General features: G+C 40.8%; 1 protein-coding gene across 3 annotated transcripts in view; it reads right to left on the reverse strand.

The window, feature by feature from the left end:
• Window positions 1-524: 524 nt before the first annotated feature.
• LOC100375824 (uncharacterized) overlaps window positions 525-21,618 on the reverse strand; it is a 59,971-nt gene continuing 38,877 nt past the window's right edge. For 2 of the 3 annotated variants that reach the window (XM_085503193.1, XM_085503194.1), the window contains exons 6-14: window positions 19,262-19,510; window positions 18,350-18,523; window positions 17,784-17,927; window positions 15,424-15,655; window positions 14,267-14,746; window positions 13,809-13,877; window positions 4,833-5,105; window positions 4,514-4,660; window positions 525-3,113 (exon numbers count right to left, since the gene is read on the reverse strand). In XM_085503193.1, coding sequence (XP_085359319.1) covers window positions 2,953-3,113; window positions 4,514-4,660; window positions 4,833-5,105; window positions 13,809-13,877; window positions 14,267-14,746; window positions 15,424-15,655; window positions 17,784-17,927; window positions 18,350-18,523; window positions 19,262-19,510 — 1,929 coding nt within the window. In that variant the 3' untranslated portion in view covers window positions 525-2,952. Of the gene's footprint in view, window positions 3,114-4,097; window positions 4,141-4,513; window positions 4,661-4,832; window positions 5,106-13,808; window positions 13,878-14,266; window positions 14,747-15,423; window positions 15,656-17,783; window positions 17,928-18,349; window positions 18,524-19,261; window positions 19,511-21,618 lie in introns of all 3 variants that reach the window. The other variant, XM_085503195.1, reaches the window with a different exon arrangement.

The following is a 21,618-nucleotide window of genomic DNA, read 5'->3' on the forward strand; positions in this document are numbered from 1 at the left end:
TCACAGGTAAAGCAATGACCACAAACACTGTACTCCACTCGACATCACAGGTAAAGCAATGACCACAAATATTGAATTCCACTCAACACCACAGGTAAAGCAATAACCATAAATACTGTACTCCACTCGACATCACAGGTAAAGCAATGACCACAAATATTGAATTCCACTCAACACCACAGGTAAAGCAATAACCATAAATACTGTACTCCACTCGACATCACAGGTAAAGCAATGACCACAAACATTGAATTCCACTCGACATCACAGGTAAAGCAATGACCACAAACACTGTACTCCACTCGACATCACAGGTAAAGCAATGACCACAAACATTGAATTCCACTCAACATCACAGGTAAAGCAATGACCACAAATATTGAATTCCACTCAACACCGCAGGTAAAGCAATAACCATAAACACTGTACTCCACTCGACATCACAGGTAAAGCAATGACCACAAACACTACACTACACAGTACGTACTCCACTCCACAGGCCAAGCAATGAATAACCACAAACATTAGATTTACAATACTTTTATTATTGTAAGACCATAGCATTACACATATTTTTTACGTTCTTACAATTTTTTTTTTTATACAGAAATTGCCCAATAATCACATGTACAACAGCAACACAGTTGCACATAAAAAATAATATTCCTTCTTAAAATACAAACAATTTATCACAATGCATAGTTAGAACCCAAATCACCATTTTGGACAAGCTGATTTTGTAAAGATGTCACCCTTAAAAAATAACACATCACTGATTCATGGATGAAACTACAAGCACTGATTCCTCCTTTGTTGTCTTTTCAACATGACTTTTACAATAATTGTTTTAACATACATATCTTTAATATAACAAGTTTTGAAGGGTGCCACCTTTAAAAATATCGGTGCTTAAATTTGATAACATTTGACAATATATATATTTATAAAACATGATATCGTTCCAACACATATCTACACAGTAGTTAAGAGAAAACCATTTCAGATTGATGGCTATAAAAAAAGAGTAAGCTTTAGCACATATGTACTTGTATTCACATATAAAAGTTTTAGAAGTTCTCCATATATGGCAATACAAGGTATCCATCTTACTGCACCTTAATTATTCAATCTGCCATATACGGCAGTTAAGTCCCAAATAAGGAAATATTAATTATTCATATGATGAAAGTACCATTCTGCCAAATAAAGCAATTATCTTCCAAAAAAGGTAAAACAAAAATTACTCAAAAGCACCTTACAGACACAGAATTACATCCATAAATGATGAGGTCCAGATAAAATTAGTGTCAAAATAAATGTCCTATTTACAAGTCAACACAAAAAGGGAGCAGTTGACGAGAAAAGTACCGACAAAAGGGGAAATATAAAACAAGCTATTCAATATATTTTACATTTTCTCATATTTCCATGTCCTGATCACATTAACAATTTACCGTAATACCACATGCTTTACACAAATGACAAGTTATAATTTGAATGAAAAATAGGTCCCTGGTTGCTAAGTTACTGAGTGTGGCGGTGCGACACAAACAAGGGAGGAAGGGAAGTTTTATAACCAGCTGTTGGCAAAACAGTTAATCCCAGTTTTCTGCAACTTGAATACACATGATACAACTGAGCTAGTAAAGTGAACTATATTCCTGGCAACTACAGGTGTATCAACATGACTGGTAATCCCATCTTCCCTAATGCTTACCAAGCAACCAGACAACTGATAATTTGGCTAATGGGACCTTAATTCTCATACCTAACTCAAACCTACAAGATATTTACATGTGTATCACTTGACAATTACAAAGCCTGGCTGTGACACTAAGCATTAAGTACAAAATCATCAGAGTGATGAAGTTCAATTCTCCTGGTGAGCGTACATTTCAGATTAGGAATGCAAATTTACAAAACTATACACCTAAATTGCAATATTATTTTACACTACATTAATCGCTGAATTTTTTAAAACATCTTTGTACTCTGAGAATTTTAGATAACAGCAAATATAAACTACACAGATTCCATTAGAATACTGGCTATAAATTTAATACATGACGAGTTTATTCAAAGCAGCATACTACTGTGAAGTACTTTATTTTAGCTAGAATTAATTTTCTTGGGTGTTTTGTATGTAATTTATTTTCACTGATTTTCGATGAGTTGAATGTAAACTAAGGAAAAAAGTTATAGTGTTGGGTCTTGTTATCACTGAATCATTCCTACAGCGAAAATTAATTCCAAGCGAAAATAAAGTATTCTACAGTATACAAGATGTGTTGAAATCAGTCTCCTTAAGACTAGAAAAGCACATTTATACCAAAAATGAAAACATTTCAACAACCATTTTGATTTAATTTTGTAATAAAAAACACACCACAAGAGTGGTTTCATAAAGTACATTGGAGCTGCACACCCTGCAACCCATAACAGAAATAAAGATTTACAAAGTAAAAAAAAAAAAACTTTCATCAAAGTATCTTAGAAATTGGCTTATTGAGTTATAACTTATGCAAATGAGTGTTTAAAAGTTCAAAGCGACAAGATTTGCAGCCACACATCTCCTAAACATAAGGGAAGTAGCTTGGATCAGGTTGATTGCCTGGATTTGAATTGAAGGTGTCTGGATTTGGGATTGCTGTGTCCGGATGAGGTGTAAAGCTACCTGGATCTGGTGAGAAGGTGCCTGGATATGGCATTACCGTTTCTAGACAAGCTGTGATTGGTTTTCTGCTAGGTTGTTGATACGGAAACCAAATATTTTGGGTTCTATTATTTTTGTGTTTAATTTGCACAAGTTAATAAACAAAATTACAGCGGTATCACTAAGCAATTGCTACAGATAAATGCTAAATGTAATTGTAAATTAAATTTTTCTTTGTAAGTAAATTCTGATGTATCCTGTCAAGTGATTTACAGCAAACAGTATTCGTATCCTCTTTATCACTGCTTGTTATGACGGTTACGGAATGGATATTTAGGGTGGTATTTTTGTTTTGCAGCTGCCTGTTGTGCTCGCCATAGCTTCTGTCTTTCCGCTGCTGATAGAGAGTGCTCTTGTTGTAGCTGCATTTTTTTTCCAGTAATTGACGCTTTTGTGGTACCTAAAATATACAAATATAACATTTCACTTATTTACAAAGTTAATACAGCTAATGTTAAAGGGGCACTTTCAGTTAAGCCTAATCTCACAACAAATTTACTTTCTGGATTAAAATTACAATGGATGACAAAAGATAGATTAACTTTGTAAACAACATAAACAATAGTGTCCCATGATTCTTTGGTGCAATCCCTGGGCTTGGAAGGATCCCCTTTAAGTAATTAGTAGCACCGCTACATTTTAATTTAATTGTCAAAGTGCACATATTTCATGTAACCAAAAACAGTAGAGGCTGAGCCAGTAGCTACAATGCTAGATGCTTTTTTACTCGCAAATGCAAAGAATCAGTTGTACACTTTTTGTGCAATCAGATACTGTAAAAGGATTAATTATTCACTGGGTTTTAATTTTGCTTATTTCGCTGACTGGAAAATGTGCTAAAATAAAACCCAGTGAAAATGAAAAACTGAGCATAGAACACATTATCTAAATGATGAAACCGTGAATTTAAAACCTACTGAATATGCCTGAAATGCTAAATCAGCGAAATTTTAACTCAGTGAAAACTAGTCATTTTACAGTAATTAGCAAGACAATGCATCCACAGCTATTACATACTGCTATTATGCAGCTTACTCCACGCATATACACAGGGCAGAATTTATTACATTGAACAATCTGCTGTCTGATTGGTCTGATTATTAGGTTTTTGGGTTGGGTAGCCAATCAGACGCAATCTTGTAAGTAGCTTTGCATCGACACGCAATGTGAAGACAAATATGAATCATAATTTAGATGAACCAAATTACCGGAATAAAAAAAAATTAACAAGAATATAACAGAAGTTGTAAGGCAAGAATTTAAGCAGCAAAGTTAGCCAACTTGCTCACTAATTTGGAATACCTCGAAGAATTGTTAACAACACAATATGACGTTAATATGAATTGATAGCAAAGCATGTGAAGACAAAAGCATATTATCTTACCAGTAGAAAATGTAGCATAAGGTGAACTATTGCGATGGTTGTCCTATGAATAGCATGGAATATAATTGAAAATGTAAGTAATTAGAGCACAATGAGTGGTAATGGATGAGTCTTGAGTTTCCTGACTGCATGGCTACCATCTGCGTGATATTATCAATCCCCGAATAGAAGTTTGCAAATGCAAAAAGGATGTGAAAATATTTTTATTTAAACTTAAATATATTTGATAATCCTACATGCCAATAAGTTTGGACAAGAACATTTTAATGTAGTCATTACCACTCATGTTAATTTCAAGTGGCTTTTATGGTGTTGTATTTGTTTCATTTTTGCCTAATGTGGTTGTCAACAAAACATCACAATGATGAAATTATTACAATATGAACACTACTCCAGTATAAAATGTTTAAACTTGCCTGCATTGAGGATTGGATTTGTGCAACCATGACCACAACCATTGGAACAACACTTGAGAATACCTGGGCAGGATGCATCACTTGTGCACATTTCACTACAAGTACCAATCACTTCTGAAGCAACTACGGGACATGTGCCTGGCTTATCTACACCAAAAGAATGAACCAAAAAAAATGTCTTGTATTTAGTTATATTGTAAACAGCTTAATAATCATTGCTAGTAACTTTCATGATTTGATGATTTCGTAGCATTCATGAAAACAAAACTTTGTGAAAGTCATAACACTCCATAACATGACACGTCTATGAAGTCCTTACCTGTTGATTCACCAGGACCTGATTGATTCCCGGAAGGGTTTGGTAAATCTCGACTCTCCTGGTCATTATTATCCGGTACAGGTGCTTGAGGAACTTCTAAAAATCCTAAAGCTATTGCCAATTCATCTTTATCAAACTTTCCATTATGATCAAAATCAAACTGGTTAAGGATTTGTTCAGATGGCATAAATGCACCAAAGAATTCAGACAAGTCCAAGTAGCTGACAAAACCGTCACTGTCTTTATCCCATGAATAAAATTGGTTAATCATCACTGAAAAGTACAAGCAAGCAGATTATCAGCATGTATAATGCATGGACAGTATTTTATAGATCTCATTTCAATAGATGATTTTCCGTACAATTGTGAGATCTCGCGAGATGCATGAAAGACGCGCATCGAACATCTGCCGCAAAAATCGAACGATTTGATTTTGAACTCGAATTTAGGCGAGGGTTCTTCGAACCCGCCTATTCACATAGTTCATACCCACCATAGAATCCAGTCAGTCAAAATGACTATTTTGAACTGTAGGCATTAATCAGCGATTCTGCCGGTGACGGAGAGATAGAATCCAGGTCAGGGGAAGCCCCATGACCTCAAGATTCTTTTACCCCTTACGTCACGAACCCACGTGACCGAGGCCACCTGGCAACGCCACAGGTAGCCGTCCATCACTCTGGTTCCTTTCTCTCCGCCTCGAGGACTTAGACCAACGCGACGGAAAGAGTGGGGAGGTTGGGGGGGACCCGGAGTCTATGGTGGGTATGAACTATGTGAATAGGCGGGTTCGAAGAACCCTCGCCTAAATTCACTACGTTCAATTACCCACCATAGACTCCGGTCAGTCAAAATGACTATTTTGAACTGTAGGCAGAGTCAGACACCGATAGGTGGCGGGTTTTTCCGAGCAAACAGAAAAAAAAGGAGAATGATGAAAGACTTTCCCCCAGTCCGGGATGAAAAACAAACCAAAAGACCTAAGTTAAGACCTAAGAAGGGTGGTGTCTTACCTTGCCTGTGCTGTCCCAGAAGCAAGAAGCCAATGCTGCTGTGGTGACAGGGTTTGATGTGCCCGAGAAAGCTAGACCCAAGCCGAACTCGGGGGTGATAAGCTTGAAGTAGGACCGAAACAGTTCGCATGAGGGCGTAGGTCGACAGAAGCGAAACCTGGAAGCTTCCAGGAAGTGCTAGTGGAACAGCCAATCTGCCCGCAAAAATGCAGAGACTGACTTATCGCCTATGCGCAGAGGCCCCTGCAGTCGTTCGGGCTGGGTCAGCAAACAAGGCCTGACCCGCTACGACGGGGCCTAACCTGAAGAGACCCTGCTCAATAGATTGGGTGTCTCCTAGGTAGTAGTTGATGAAGACGTTCTGCGTTCTCCAGAAGCCTGCCCTCAGAATGTGTTTGAGGGGGGCACCTGACGCTAGCGCTAGTGAGTTAGCAATCGCACAGACCTCATGTTCTTGTACTTGGTGTCTCTGCAAGGTCTGTGTTGAGGAGGATAGTGTATTATAGACCTCCAGTACAGTCGCAGTAATCCACCTGGGGATGGAAGTCAGGGAAACCGGCTTATCCTGCTTGTCAGGGCCGTAACACAAAAACATGTGTTTGGTTCCCCGTCTAGAAAACCTGCAGGGATCTGCCCACGCTGGTCGGCGCCGGTCGCTAGCGACCGGCACTCAGAATTTCCGACCAGGACAAAAAGTTGGCGACCAGCACTATTCTATTTGTTTATGATACACACAGGATGTCGGCCACTGGACCATCATTCTATTGTCCTTGTTGGTTTTAACACACAACACAATGCAAAAAATTAACACACAACAAAACTTGAAAGAAGATACCGCTGTTCAAAATCAACGTACACGTGTGACATCAGCCTAATGTGTTTTTGTTTTAACCTCCGATTGACATTCTGTTAGTTTTAACAAACGAACCAGATCGGAATAAGTCGTACATCAAGATAATGGAAGGGGAGACAATGATAAATAAACAGAAAGGATTACCATTGCAAGTTTAGTTGCGTGCCGAGTTTAACAATAACTTGCTCACTTCACCGGCAGCGATGCATCAAGCTGTCGTTCGTTTAATCTGCACTTGCACTCGAGTGTAGTAACCGTGATTGATGTTTTTGGCTTCATGACTCGTTCATAAAAATAAATTCATAAGCTATATTCAGTCAGCGATACAAGGAATACTAATTTCTCACTATTAATGTGATTTACCAGCGTTCCATCGGGAAAGAAAACAATTAAATTCTTGTTGCCACTTTGGCCGTAACAAACGGACGACACGCTTTGAAAAAAAAATGGCTGCCAGGTCAGAGGTCAATGTCTAAAAATACGTATTTTAGAGGTGATTTCAAAAATAAAGTATATATATTTTTTCACTTTTATTAAAGCAGATTAATTTTACATTGAAATATTTGAAATAAATAAAAGTTAAAATAATTAAAGTAGTTAATTCGTAGCTAGTAGAATGGAAAATGAATATTAATTAGCTCATGAATATTAATTAGCGACCGGCACTCAAATCAAGCTGGGCAGAACCCTGAACCTGGTACGGTTCTCGTAGCAACTCAGCGCTCGGACCGGGCAGAGAAGCAACTCCTCCTGATCTTCCGGACTGACAATATTTGCCAGCCGGGGGATGACGATCGGTTGAGGATCGTGTCCTGGGATTTGGTTCTTGGCGAGAACCCGATTCGTGTCTTAGTACAACTTGATCGCCCATAAAAGCGGCACAACCGTCCGCAAAGGATAGTGCGCGCCTAGCTTTGACCGGCGCCTACCTGAGGCGAGGGCCAGTAGGAAGACTATTTTCCACCTCAAAAAATTGAGTGGTGCTGATTGGAGAGGCTCAAAAGGCGGTCTGCTTAGAGCGGACAACACATCCGACAAGTCCCAGTTGGGCAGTTCCCTTGCATGGGGTTTCAGCATCTGGAAAGCAGTAAATAGTCTCCTAATAGTAGGACAATCGGTTAGTCTTGTTCCCGTACGTTTGAATGGTGGGGCACAAGGCCGACCTGTAGCCAACGATCGCTGCGTAGGACAAACCCACTTCGTCAAACAGGTGGACGAAGGAGCCTGCTACCTGGCCAATAGAGGGATGGTATCGATCAATCTCCCTTCCGCTACACTAACCAGTATATGCTCGCAGCCTAGAAATGTAGGCTGCATTGGTGGAATCCCAGTTCGCCCTGGCCAGGACGTTGGCAGCCCGCTCAGATAAAGCTTTTGTATGGGCGGGTCTAATGAGAGCCTCTATGCGGGTAAGTGATACCCGCTGGGCTCGTGGTAGTGCACCGTCTGGTGGGGACGGCATGTCCGGTAAGTCCGGAAGCACTGCTGGTGTTTCGACTATCGTTTCCGACAGAAGTGGAAACTAGGCAATTGGGTGCAACCAATGCTAATATGCAGGTGTGCACCTGTCGAAGTCTTCTCCGGTGCCCAGTGGACTAGCGGGAAGGGAGGAAAAGCGTACACAACTAAGTGGATCCGGGGGGTAGCAAAGCGACCCTGGCCCAGGCTCCTGGAGTCAGCAGGAGTGTTACGTACGTCGGGAGCTTGGTGTTCCGGGATGCGGCAAACGGTCTAACCTTGGACCGAAACAGCCGAAACAGCCTGGAGGCTACCCACTGGGGTATCAGCCACTCCGTGTTCTGGAGACTGAGTCGCCCTGAAAGGGCGTCGCCAGACTGTTCCTCACCCCTGGAAGGTGGTGTGCGGTTAGCTCCCCATTGTATTCCAGGCACCAAAGGAGGATTTTGCTCCGCTAGGACTGACAATGATGGGGAATGCGTCCCCCCTCCTTCTTGAAGGAGACCACCGCTGCGTTGTCTGTGCGGAGCAGGACTCTGTGGTCTCGAACTACGGGTAGAAAGCGTGGTAGTGCTAATTGTACACTGCTCACAGTTCGAGCCGGTTGATATGGTGGTCCCAAAACTATGCGGGAGCCATATCTTTGGGCTTGTTCGTCCAATAGATGCGCTCCCCAACCCTGGGGGGGCCATTTGTTACCAGAGTCATGCCTGCGGCGAGCGGGTCCAAGGGGGCCCCTCTGCCCGAGGTTGGTCAGTGACGACCACCAGGGCAGGGCTTCCTTCACTTGGTCCGAGATCGAAACCCGCCTATCTAGTTCCCATAGAAGAGCTCGGCGATATAACAAGTGTTATACCGGGCGGCTGCGTAGTGCGGCCTGGGGAACGACCCTTCGAACCGAGGTCATCATTCCGATGATCCGCATTAGTTCACGGAGGGACACCGAAGGAACGCTGACTAGGCATTCGGGCTAGGCTGCTTAGCGCTAAGCAATATGCTTGAAATAGCTAAGCCAAGCTTACCTCTGTGTCAAAACTCCATGCCCAGGGACACCAACTGCGCGTTGGCTCGAGGTGGGAATTGTCGATTTACTAACGAGCCCAGCTGGTGAAGTAAATCCTGTGTTAGCCTGATGCGTTTGGCTATTACCCCTTGCCCGGGTTGTTGGTAACCAGTAGTCTGGGTACGGATTGAGGTGTACCGACATCTGGTGAAGCAGCAGCACTACCTGTTTCATCCCTCTGGTGAACACGTAGGGCGCTGTGCCTAACTCGAACGGAGGGGGGGCACCGAAGTTCGAATACTTGGCCCAGCTGGGCGATTCGAAGGAGATGGCAACTCGCTAGGTGCATCAGTACGTGCAGGTAGGCCCCGCTTAAATCTAGCGGGGCTAGCCAGTCAAAACGGTGGATGGAGAGAAGAACCCTGAATGGTGTCTCCATGTGGAACCGATCGAGGGGCACGTACTGATTCAGTCTGTCTAGGTCCAAAACTGGACGCCTGCCACTTGTAGATTTGGTACTACGAACACATTTGGGTAGAAGCCTGGACTTAGTTCCGGCTGATGTACCCTGTGTATGGCGTCTTTCCCCAGCAAACTGCTACTTCCTGTCTGATTGCTTCCGCCTTGCGGGAGTCCCCTGGCAGTGCCCAACAGGGGAGACACTGACGGGGGGAAGTGGAGCTTTCAGCGGTATGCCGTAAATGGATGTCACCACCTGGGAAGGTCCAGAGGTCGTTCACCCGCCGTCTCCAAACCGGACTACACCGGCGCAATCTGTGTACAACAGGGATGTGTGGCCATGTGTTCGGCAGTTGCAAGGGGGGAGGGTGCTCCCTTCCCCCATGAGGCGAGTTCCCCAAGGCCTGAAGTAGTCACTAAGTTGTGACCTGGCCACTCACCGAACACGTGCCTGTCTCCCCCGGTTGCAGAGGTGAGCGTCAAACATGCTTCCCCTGCTGCCGGGTAGACATCCGCCCAGAGAGGGTGAGGAGCCACCACCTGGCTCTTACCTCCCTGGGGGCACGCCACTACCCTTCCCTCCCATGGAAGGGTATAAGCGCTTGCCTCCTGGTTGACTCTGGCTAGCGGGCAACGCCCTAGGGCGTTGTGTTTTCTGTGCTTGGGGTGCCCTCCGCTTGCCCATGGCAGGACCAACTGGCTAGCGGATTCAATCTGAACCCTCTGATTCATTGCACTCCGAAGCTCCGAGACTGTACCCACCATTCCCTGAACAAAGAGGGTGGAGGGTATCCAGTCTGCGTCACTGAGGTGGGGACGTACCCCGGCTCAGCTTGTCGGCGAAAACACATGCGTCTAAGGCTGCGTCTCGTAGCACAGTAGTTTCCCTGGCCAAGCGAGCCAGGCAACACTAGGGGGTGTCGCACGTAGATGTGCGGTGACCCACCAGTAAAAATGTCGCCTGGTCTAGGAGGCTGGTGCGTTCTGCCTCCAAGGTCACCAGAGTGCTGGGCACGCATAATAAGGCGCTCAAGCAACTCTGCCCTCAGGGCTAGATGGGTCGTCCTCAATTGGCAAAGACACCCATGGAACGCGGCTATCTCCCTTTGCCCGGTTTGCCAAATTCATGGTACCGGGGTCTGGGGAAGGAGCCTTGGAATCCGGTTGGGGGTGTTTTGGTCTCATCCCACGCTATGGGGTCTGATCCCGAAATACACTGACCGGGTAGCGTTTGGTCCAGTGGGAAATGTTGCCTAACGTTATCCCCACCCGGGGGCCTTAAGCATTACATCCTCCGCGGCTGACCAACGCTGCCCATCAACACCGTTTGTGTGCTCTGCGCCCCACTCCGCACTCAGACGGACAGGGGAGAGATGTGCCGACGGGGTTGCTTTGGATCCCGACGCCCGTGATCCCATAAGCGTTGAAGCAACCTTAGGTGGTCGCTTTAGGATCAAGGGTGGGGGTATATACATCGTATCACTGGGATCGATGATACTCCGCCTCACCCCAAAAGCGTGGCTCACCGAGTCATATAGATGGAAGACTCTGAGGGACCGCCCGGAGTACCGGCTGTATCCAACGCGAGTGAACTGCGTCTCCTCTAACTTAAAATATGTGAGAGGGAGCGTGTTCGACTGTGCGTCTCATGACAGGGTCGGTTCCCTCTGGGGACGCCCGTGGGCCGGTAAGAAAGGAGTCAAAACCCACAGCGGGGACCGGACACAAGGATAAATTCGTTACCGTTGTACCGTTACCGCGTGATGAACCCTAGCTGGCTGAAAGTGTGGGGGGGGGGGTCAACGCGTGCCCTGCCCTGAAAGCCCTGCCCCGAGATCGGAGACTTGGCTGCCAGCACCCCGTTGGCATTCAGTGCCCGCGGATCCAGAGAAGGACCGGTGCAATTAGCCTGAGCCTCGGCCACCCCCCAAAATAGTGGGAGAGCCGTGACTGGGAACGGGGGTTCCCCGGAAGAGACGTGTTTGAATGCAAACATGCTTTTGTATCTCTTCCTGCTAGCCCACCGAGGGGACACAGTGGAGACAGCTCGCTCCGACTGCGTCTGATCTACCCGGCCTGCCAGGGACGCAATTGCCCCGACAGTCCTTCGACTAAAGCCCTCAACTCGGAGGCAAACCCGGTGCAGTGCGAGGAAGGGTCCACAAAGAGACCCGCAACGGGCCCCATAGGAGGAAAGCCTCCAGGGGCACAGCCTCGCTGCAGCCGGTAAAATCGGGTAAACCACCGCCTGAAAAAAAACAGACTGTGAGGATGCCCTCCGATCGGCGGAGGAGACCGAGAAAAATATCGGTACCTTCACCGTCGGGCCTCTTACTCGACGTCCCGGTACATGAAGTACCGGTAGCCGAGCGTGAGGACTTTCCACTCATGCAAAACACGCAACTCACTTTAACCGATTTGTTTACTGGACGCGCGACCTTGTTGTGACGCGGTCACGCCGTCTCAGCGATCTTGATGGCTCTGAAAGAAAATCTCAGGCCTCAGAACTCCAGTGAAAAAAACACGCTTTCATGCAAAAACCCCGAAACCCGCACGTAGCTACGACAAAGTATCTCGGATGCGGTTTCTATGCTGGTAAATTCTGAATATAACCACTGCACGGTCGACTCGAAACACGAGGAGACCGGAAAGAAAAACGGCAGCGAGCCCTGGTGCTGTCATTACACCTATATATTGCTAAATACATTAAAAATAAAAGACGACATGCATGAGGGAAACGAATTACAGTTGTAAAAGGTGCCGCCATGAAATCAACATGTGACTACGTAGTGGCGCCGGATTTTGATTTCTTTGCTGTGAAAAATACTACACACAAAGGGGAAAACGACACGAGGGTAAAAAAAGACAAGGAAAACTTATCCTACCAGCTACCATGTCGGATGCCGAGCAGCGGCAACAACCCAAGCTATAAATCCGGACAGGAAAAAAAAAAAGCAGGCGATCCAGCAGAGCTCGCTAAATTTCATCTTCACTCGAGGCGGAGAGAAATTAAGAGTGATGGACGGCTACCTGTGGCGTTGCCAGGTGGCCTCGGTCACGTGGGGCTTCCCCTGACCTGGATTCTATCTCTCCGTCACCGGCAGAATCGCTGATTAATGCCTACAGTTCAAAATAGTCATTTTGACTGACTGGAGTCTATGGTGGGTAATTGAACGTAGTGAATTTCCTTATTTCGTAGCTCACACCGACTGGCCGATCTTCGACAGAGAAATATTGCTTTCGAATACTCTTACTTAATCGAAATTGCCTATCATCAAATGTGGACAGCACATTATTAAGCATGGAAATGTCCCCAAAATACTTTTGCGTTTGTCGAATCCCACGCGATGTTTGACGCGACTACGACGCTATGACCTTTGTTTGTCCTGTTTTTATGTTAGATTTCACGCATAACGCGTGATTCTCGCAGTGTACGGAAAATGGTCTATTATTTCACTCAACTTCAAGTCTCCTGATTAGAGCTTTTCAAAATTTCTGCTTAGAACTCTTCCCAGGGGAATTTGGATTACGAGTACAACATGATCTAAATCCTACTTTAAACCAATAAACTTTCCTTTGTGTTTAGTGCCGAGCTTCTTTATTGAGAGAGGGAACAGCCAAGAAGCCTTTACGAGGAAAATGTGAAAACTCAATGGATTATTTACGTTATCATGTAACATGTAATATTAGGTTTAGAGTCCAAAAAAGTGAACCAAAATGCGTTAGAGGCATACCTAATGCAGAATTTGATTTGCCAGTAACTCCTCGTTTATTCTATTGATTTGCACATAATGGCCAGAACACGCATACATTTCATAATATTATTTTTTTCTAAGTTTTGATTCTAGGTAATTTATACATTGCATGTCAATGTTCAGACCATCACAATGGTATGATTGGGTTGCCAGATTGGGGAATAGAGGTATCTGTCCTAATTAATGATGTACCTGTCCCAAGCAAGTTAAATTAAGACAATATTACCCCAATTTGGCCAGTTACTAAAAACTTGATGACAACTGTCCACAAAGACAGACAATTTCTACATTTACTTGTTCAATCTAAAATCTACCTGACTGGGAAACCTGATAAGGTGATAATCAAACCCTGATATTTTAGAACATGCAACATCACAGTATATTACATAATGCAAATTTGTTCATCAGTTTTGCTGAATCAGCTGAAATACATACTTTCTGTAGTTGATATACCGGGCAAGGAAATCGTCTGTAGATGAGGTGATGCGCTGGTTGGTAATGTCTCTAGAAACAATTATACAAGGGATTCATTACAATGTTTGCAGAACTGGATGCATACTGTACTGTATTGTATTGTATTGTATTAGAAACGCATAAAAGCTGGAAAAGTGGTTCCATCAGAAGCACAAAAATGTCAAAAAACATGCTTGTTTGTTTCTTGCTATTAAGTTCTCACCGAAAATAATTCTTACCGTTGAATTTGATGATTGTATGTAAAATAAAATGACATTAAAATACAAAGAAAATTAAAGTACTTGTGCTTCTAAATATGGTACATGTGTCAAATTTGCTAGTTTTTCAAAATATTAAGAATACCTAAATTTCAAGGTTGAACTTTGATAATGCAGAATATGGATTCAGAAACTGATAGACCTGCCAGCTCCCATCCTTACCTTGTGCTTCTTCTCCTGGAACTGGTTGTTCCAGACCCGCTTCAGGGGCCGTTTCTTCAAGATCTTCAGGGCCTGGTTGTTGCATACCTGCTTCAGGTGCAGGTTGTTCCAAACCTGCTTCAGAGGCTGGTTGTTCCAAACCTGTTTCAACTGGTTGTTCCAGACCTGCTTCAGAGGCTGGTTGTTCCAAACCTGCTTCAGAGGCTGGTTGTTCCAAACCTGCTTCAGAGGCTGGTTGTTCCAAACCTGCTTCAGAGGCTGGTTGTTCCAAACCTGTTTCAGGCGCAGGTTGTTCCAAACCTGCTTCAGGCGCAGGTTGTTCCAAACCTGCTTCAGTGGCTGGTTGTTCCAAACCTGTTTCGACTGGTTGTCCCAGACCTGCTTCAGCACCTGGTTGCTCAAACTCTTCTTCTGGGAGCTCTTGGTCTGCTGCTTGCTCTGTATTCACATTTTCTGACTCGTGGGCCGCTGCTGGAGATTCTGAAAAAACAGTTATATATGCCAATCAAACTATTGATTTGAACGAATCTAACTTCCAACAATCTCCAAAACTGGTGAGCATCATTTTGTTTGTCTTATAATCACGAAGGACGAAATGCTTTGTTCCTCTTAGGGTACATTTCAATAGTTTAACTACAGTTTACTAAAGTTTCTGAGGGAGTGCACTTTAACAGTTTTATCAAGCAATTTTGATGATTAGAGCAACTTTGCGGGAAAAAAACAACAAAGAGCACTGAAGTATATTTTAGGTTTGTTTTTACCATCTGAAAAAAACCTAATTACGGATACTGTAAAATACTTTATTTTAGCTGGATTTACATTTTGCTTAAAGGAGTTTTTTGGTGATTTGTATGGAATTTATTTTCACTGATTTTTGACAAGTTGAATGTAAAATATTGGAAAAAAGGTATATTCGCTGGATTTTATTTATACTGAATCACTACATTCTATAGCATTACAGTGCTTTTTACATGTAACATTGTTAGGACAACATTCTTAACTGTGCTGCATTATCACCATTTTATTTATTTCAATTTGTAATATCATTGTTGCCATGGTAATGTAGCATACATGCAGTTATTCCTCTCAACTACCCATTAGCTAGAAAACTCCCACAGTCACCAGTGAGGGCGCTATGATCATAAGTATACTTTTACCTTCAAGTTGTTGAATTGTGATTTTAATCTTTGCAATGTCTTCTTGCATATCCGTAATGGTGTTAGTCTGTGTTGTCATCTGAGTCCATACAGTATTCATATTTGTCTGTAGTTGACTTATCACTACACCATTTTCCTCTTTCATCTTATCCGCTGCATTCTGTAAAATCTGCTGCATGCCGAGTGTGGTATTCACGTTCAAAAGGTTGTTATTCAAATCATTGGGGTTCAACTGAAAAATAAATATAAAAAAATAAATAAAACATTATTACCCCTATTAATATGAGTGATAAATATTGATCTCTCCTAGTTCATTTCTTGTGTCTGATGCCATTTTATGAGTTAATAGCCTCTGACTTCATAACATCTGAACACTTTGATTGACGATAAAGATGAATGATGCTTTTCAATTTGTTTCTCCACTGCGGGATAATTTAGATCTAACTCGTAAAGATTGCATTTTGGCTCGTCGCTTTGCAGTTATTGTCCTTGGCCTTGGCTATAATCAAGAATTATATTGTTCCGTTGGCTAATAACAGCTAACAGGGACATTAATTCTTGACGTAACACAAAGCCAATAATTGTATAGTAGTGTTAGAAACATTATTATTGTTATGAGACAGAAAAAATGACTTTCCTTGAAATAGCACTTGTGTAAATTACTAGAGATATACACCTTCTACATTTCCTGAAGCACTAGATTTGATTTATATACTTTGGAATACTTTATTTTCGCTGGAATTAATTTTCGCTGAAAAGGCTTTTTGGAAGTTTTGTTTGGAATTTATTTTCACTGATTTTTGATGAGTTTAATGTAAAATACAGGAAAAAAAGTATATTCGCTGCATTTTATTTTCATGGAATCATCCCTTCAGCTAAAATAGCGAAAATAAATTCCAAGCGAAAATAAAGTATTCTACAGTATTACAATTCACATTATAGACAAAAAATATGTAATTTTCAACATTGCTGTTGATGAATACACTAGATTATAATTCATCATGAAACGATACTCTTGAAGCACACAGTATTCTTTCAATGAAACTTCGCATGTGCAAGGATTTGCTTTGATATGTACAGCAAAATAATCGCTGCATCTGTGTAATTTTTCTTTGAAAAAATACTATAGAGTGTACTGCAAAAGCTAGATTATTAGTTTACAATAAATCACAATCTTCTCAATATGCTGCATAAAAAAATGAACAATTTTTGTTTTTATTGCATCTTTAAAGGTTGGGCTCACAAAATTACCAATGAATATACTGTAAAGAGATTAATTATTCACTGGGTTTTAATTTGGCTTATTTCGCTGACTGGAAAAAGTGCTAAATTAAAACCCAGTGAATATGTAAAATTTAGCATAGAACACATTATCTAAATGATAAAACTGAATTTAAAACCGCCTGAATATGCCTGAAATGGTAAATCAGCGAAATTTAAACCCAGTGAAAATTAGTCATTTTACAGTATATTGATAACAACTATTTGTATATTTACAGTCAAACTAGTAAATTCCAACATTTGTCAAAATTATGTTAGTTACATTTTTTTGTGACGATAAACTATTAGTTACAATCATCAGTAATGTTTTTGTGTACTGTGTTGAATTAACTGACTATAACGCATACAGAAGTCTATGATGTACCAATCATAGAATAGCAGAATATGCACATGCGTAGTTCTTACGACAGTGTTGCTTTAAACAAACGTGCACATGTTCAGAAGGATGAAAAAATGCTTTTGAGAAGTGGTGAAATCATAATAAAGCACCATAGAACGTGACAGAAATCGCATTAGGGACGACGTCAAAAGATCGATGTCGGATAAAAAACTTATTTCCTTTAGTTTGGGGGTGGGGGGTTTTTGACCTCAAAAAGTTTCCATCCTACAAAAACGATTTTATTTTTCAATGAAGTCAAAAAAATCTTGGAGTATTTGTAGTTCGTTTTTTTCTATCCAATCATGGACAGAAATAACCGAAAAGGGAAAAAAACAACAGAAAAATGGTTTGGTTTGAGTGTAAATCTGTGCGTCAAATGAGGTGCATTTGTAAAGTCTTTTTACACCCACCCGACAACCAACTGCTATGCAATACTACTGTCCGCCATGATTAATATTTATCAATTAAGTTTCAGTGGGGGATAGGGGGATTTGGAAAAAAAACTAAAGGAATTAAGTTTTGTATCCGACATCGATCTTTTGACGTCGTCCCTTAGTCAAGACAAACATTCGCACAGCGTAAAATGTTTTCCATCGCCATGCTGGGATGTTAGCTCACATTAAATTATCACTATCATTAGGATAGCGCATTTGTTGATACAATCGTCATAAGACCTTTGTGCATACTGTTTTATAATTACCTCATCAACCCTAGTTTTCAGATCATTTACTATCACCGTCATATTGTGCACAGTATCTTCTATTGTAAGTAAAGTATCAGAAGTAAGTTCACTGTCGTCTGATGATGGCGATGATGTTGCATTATTGTTAGATAGTCGATCCATCTACAGTATGAGAGGTGAAAAAAAAGTTTCTGAATACGAGTACAGTATGCAACAGACATGCACACCATCATCATGCACAAGTTTTGTACATCAGTTTAATAGTTTTTTTGAACTTTCAATAAGCCTATGGTTGCTTATAAATAATTGATCAAAGCCTTATCCTAATAGGTATCCAATATTTAATTCTGAATTTCATACAGTCTAGAGTACTGCAAAGTACTTTATTTTCGCTATTTTCGCTGAAGGAATGATTCAGTGAAAATAAAATCCAGCAAATATAACTTGTTTTTCTATATTTTACATTCAACTTGTCACAAATCAGTGAAAAACTTTTCAGCGAAAATTAATTCCAGCTAAGATAAAGTATTTTACAGTATTTCAAACTTGTTTCATCTGCATACACATGTCAAAGGTCAACTTACCAATGCATGCAAGTCATCGTACATTTGTTGGATATCCAGATCTGTGTCGTTGGATTGGCTGGTAGGTGGATTTTCTAATGTTACTATTCGATTTAATAACTCGTTATACTCATCAGTCAAGTTGTTTAAGGTGACGTTCATGTCTTCTAAGTCATCTTCAACTCTTTCTATTTTCTACATTAATAAAATGTCAGATAAGTGATGATGATTAGAGATTCTAAAAGGATTCAGCTGGCTTCTGAAGAAACAACGGTGGTGATGGGGGTGGAAGAAAAAAAACAAACAAGCAGCTTCTCGACTGAGATAGCTCCACATTTCAATTACAGATATAATATCAAAGCAATCAGACCTGCGCTTTTTAACAAGAAGCCGAAAATATCACTTTGAAATAACGTCATGAAGTGAATAAATCTAAGAGAGGTCAACCTAAGGTACATATACAACAAGTATTAAAGCAATCAGACTTGTAGTTTTCAAGAAGTTAAAAAGTAAAACTGAGACGGACAATCACTCATATGATCGACAAAGTTAACATCAGAGGTCAAAGTACAATTTGACCTATTTTGAGCATAGACTCACCTACATGTATGTCATTTATGTCAGCATATTGGATATACTCTACTAATGGCGTGAATAGGGTACATGTGAATGGGAGGTACACATCAAATAAAAGAAATTTGTAATGTAGTCATACGAGGCGTCAGATCCTGTTACGAGCTATATTTATTCTGCGTGATTGGAAGCTAAGTCTTTAATACACATGTAAGTATCAATGTTAACTCTGTAAGACTCGTTACTTCACTTGTGTGCTTCACACACACACACACACACACACACACACACACACACACACAGGAGGGAATAAATGAAAATAATATACTCAAAGCTGATGTCTCCAATTATCCCCCTCACCTGCTGTGAAACTAGCTTTTCTGCATCATTTCCATCGGATATGTGCTCTTTCTCATCAACTTCCATGTTCACTTCTTGCTGTGCATTGGCAGCTTCTGTCACAACTACTGCTGGCGGCGGCGGTGCTAACGTTGTAGCTTGAATTATTTTTGCTAAAGTTGTTGGAGGATGTGGAGTTGGTTTCTGGACATTATTGGATTCTACATTAGAGTTTGAAATACTGGAGAGCTCCAAACTGTCCAAGCGAGACTAAAATAAAAACAAACCAATGTTATTAAATATGAAATTAATCCAGTCATTCTTAAGAAGAATAATTGCCTTTCAAAACTGCAAATAATCACGGTAAAATATTTCAGTAAAAGGAAAAAAAAAAAAAAGTTTTTTGCAAATATTACAATTAAATCAAATTTAGTGTCACTAGGGAGGGATTTTATATTTTTAATTTTTCTCAATGAGTTAACTCTTAGGTTTTTTTGAGAATATAATCATAGTTTAACTAAAGATGTGAAAAATGACATCCAAATTAGTTTTAAAGAAATTTCCTAAATATAACTGTATGCTAGTTATTCAGTATAAGGAAAAAAGGAAATTGTATAAAAAATCACAACACTAGTGCAATACTCAAAGCTAATTTGCATAAAAAATAAATAATTTAGTGCTCATTTGCATTAAAAAAAATGATATTTTGCTCATTTGCATAAAAATAATTAATGTGTTGCTCATTTGCATAAAATAAACTTTTTCACTCAAAACATACGAGTAGATAGGGTTACTGAAAAACAGAATTTGTTTTTAATTGGCACTATTTGTTGAAGCAATGAAACTTCTCAATTGAATTTGAAGGACACGCACTGAATTGCTGTGAATATTTTAGTGAAAATCGATGACTGTCTGAAGAAAAAAAAATTGATGGAGCATCCCAGGTTTGGTGATAAACAATCAAGTTGCCTTGCATCTCATTGCATTTTGAGATGCATCTGAACCACAATAGACCCTAGAAGAAATGAGCAAGAGAGCTGCATGACTTGTTTTTGTCACTCATATAGCGTCTAATTCTCCCTGCAATCGAATCCATTGTTCCAATTACCATGGTTACAGTGGAACAGAGTAAGCAAGCAATGATGCAAGGAAGAATGACCCACTATTTGCAGAGAAATAAACAAGTCCTGTGACTCTTGCTCTCAACAAGCTATTGGTGGTAATTTGAATGCATGCTCTATTGATGTGAAACTCATTATTTTGTAATCTAGTCATGAATATTAGTCACCTCAGTAAATCACAATAAACTGATGTAAAAGCATTGGTGCTCTCTGCCAAGAAAAATAACAACATTAAAGCGGGAGGGTTGTCACCTGCGCACGCGTGGGAATCGAGTCCGAAGCGACGATAACAACACACGCTAAAATTGCAATGGCTCTTGGGTAGACGCTTGTTTGTAAACAATGACACGCCATCTGACGCATGCGCAGATGATGACTCCCCCTCTTTAACTCCATGTAACATTGCAGTAAGCATTGGTTTGAGTTGTAACAGCAGGTCAGTTGATAATTAGTATCTTATAATTTCTATGAACACCGCATATTATTTGCACTAAAGAAAAGCAACAAATCAAGGAATATAAAATACATGTGCATATGCATATGCATGCGAGTTTCTAAAAATAGCACTATGACATCATGTTTTTATATCAATGGTGAAACCAGCTGCCTCAGATTATTAATCCAACAGCTTAGGCTATATTGCCATGGATTAGCACACATACAAAATTTGTCTTAATAATTTTTATAAAAGTAGATTGTTATTTTAACCGGTACTTAGGGAGGTATAATTCACATCACATAAAGTTTTTACTGTGGGTACTGTATTTGCTCTATTAGTAGCGCATACGATTATATAAATTATCGGTACAGAGGTGTTTCTATGGTCAAAAAAAAGTAATATTTTAATGATTCAGTATAATTTGATTTTTGGTTTATAGGAAGTGGAGACGCTTCTGATAAAGCAAATATGGTATACATGTAACTAGACAATGGTCCATGTACACGTGATGTAAGCTCAGACCAGATTAATTAACTGTACACCTTTTGGTTCGGCAGTGAATCCCACAAATCAATATATCAATGATTGACACAAATGTTGAGAATTAACAGTAAAACATTGATTGAGGTACCATCATGTAGTCTTTTTCAAGTAGTTAGATGCAATTTCAATCAATTCTATTTCAGAAATGTGCTGTTTCTCATCATGAACGGATTTATATGTAACGATCTCCTCGGCTGAATGACCAAGCATGGCTGATACATAATAAATCTAATTTGCATATGTATTTTATTACAATACAAAGATATCAAACATAT

The sequence above is a fragment of the Saccoglossus kowalevskii genome, chromosome 9, assembly GCF_978046115.1.
Source record: "Saccoglossus kowalevskii chromosome 9, keSacKowa6.1, whole genome shotgun sequence".
In the NCBI taxonomy this organism is placed as follows: Eukaryota; Metazoa; Hemichordata; class Enteropneusta; family Harrimaniidae; genus Saccoglossus; species Saccoglossus kowalevskii.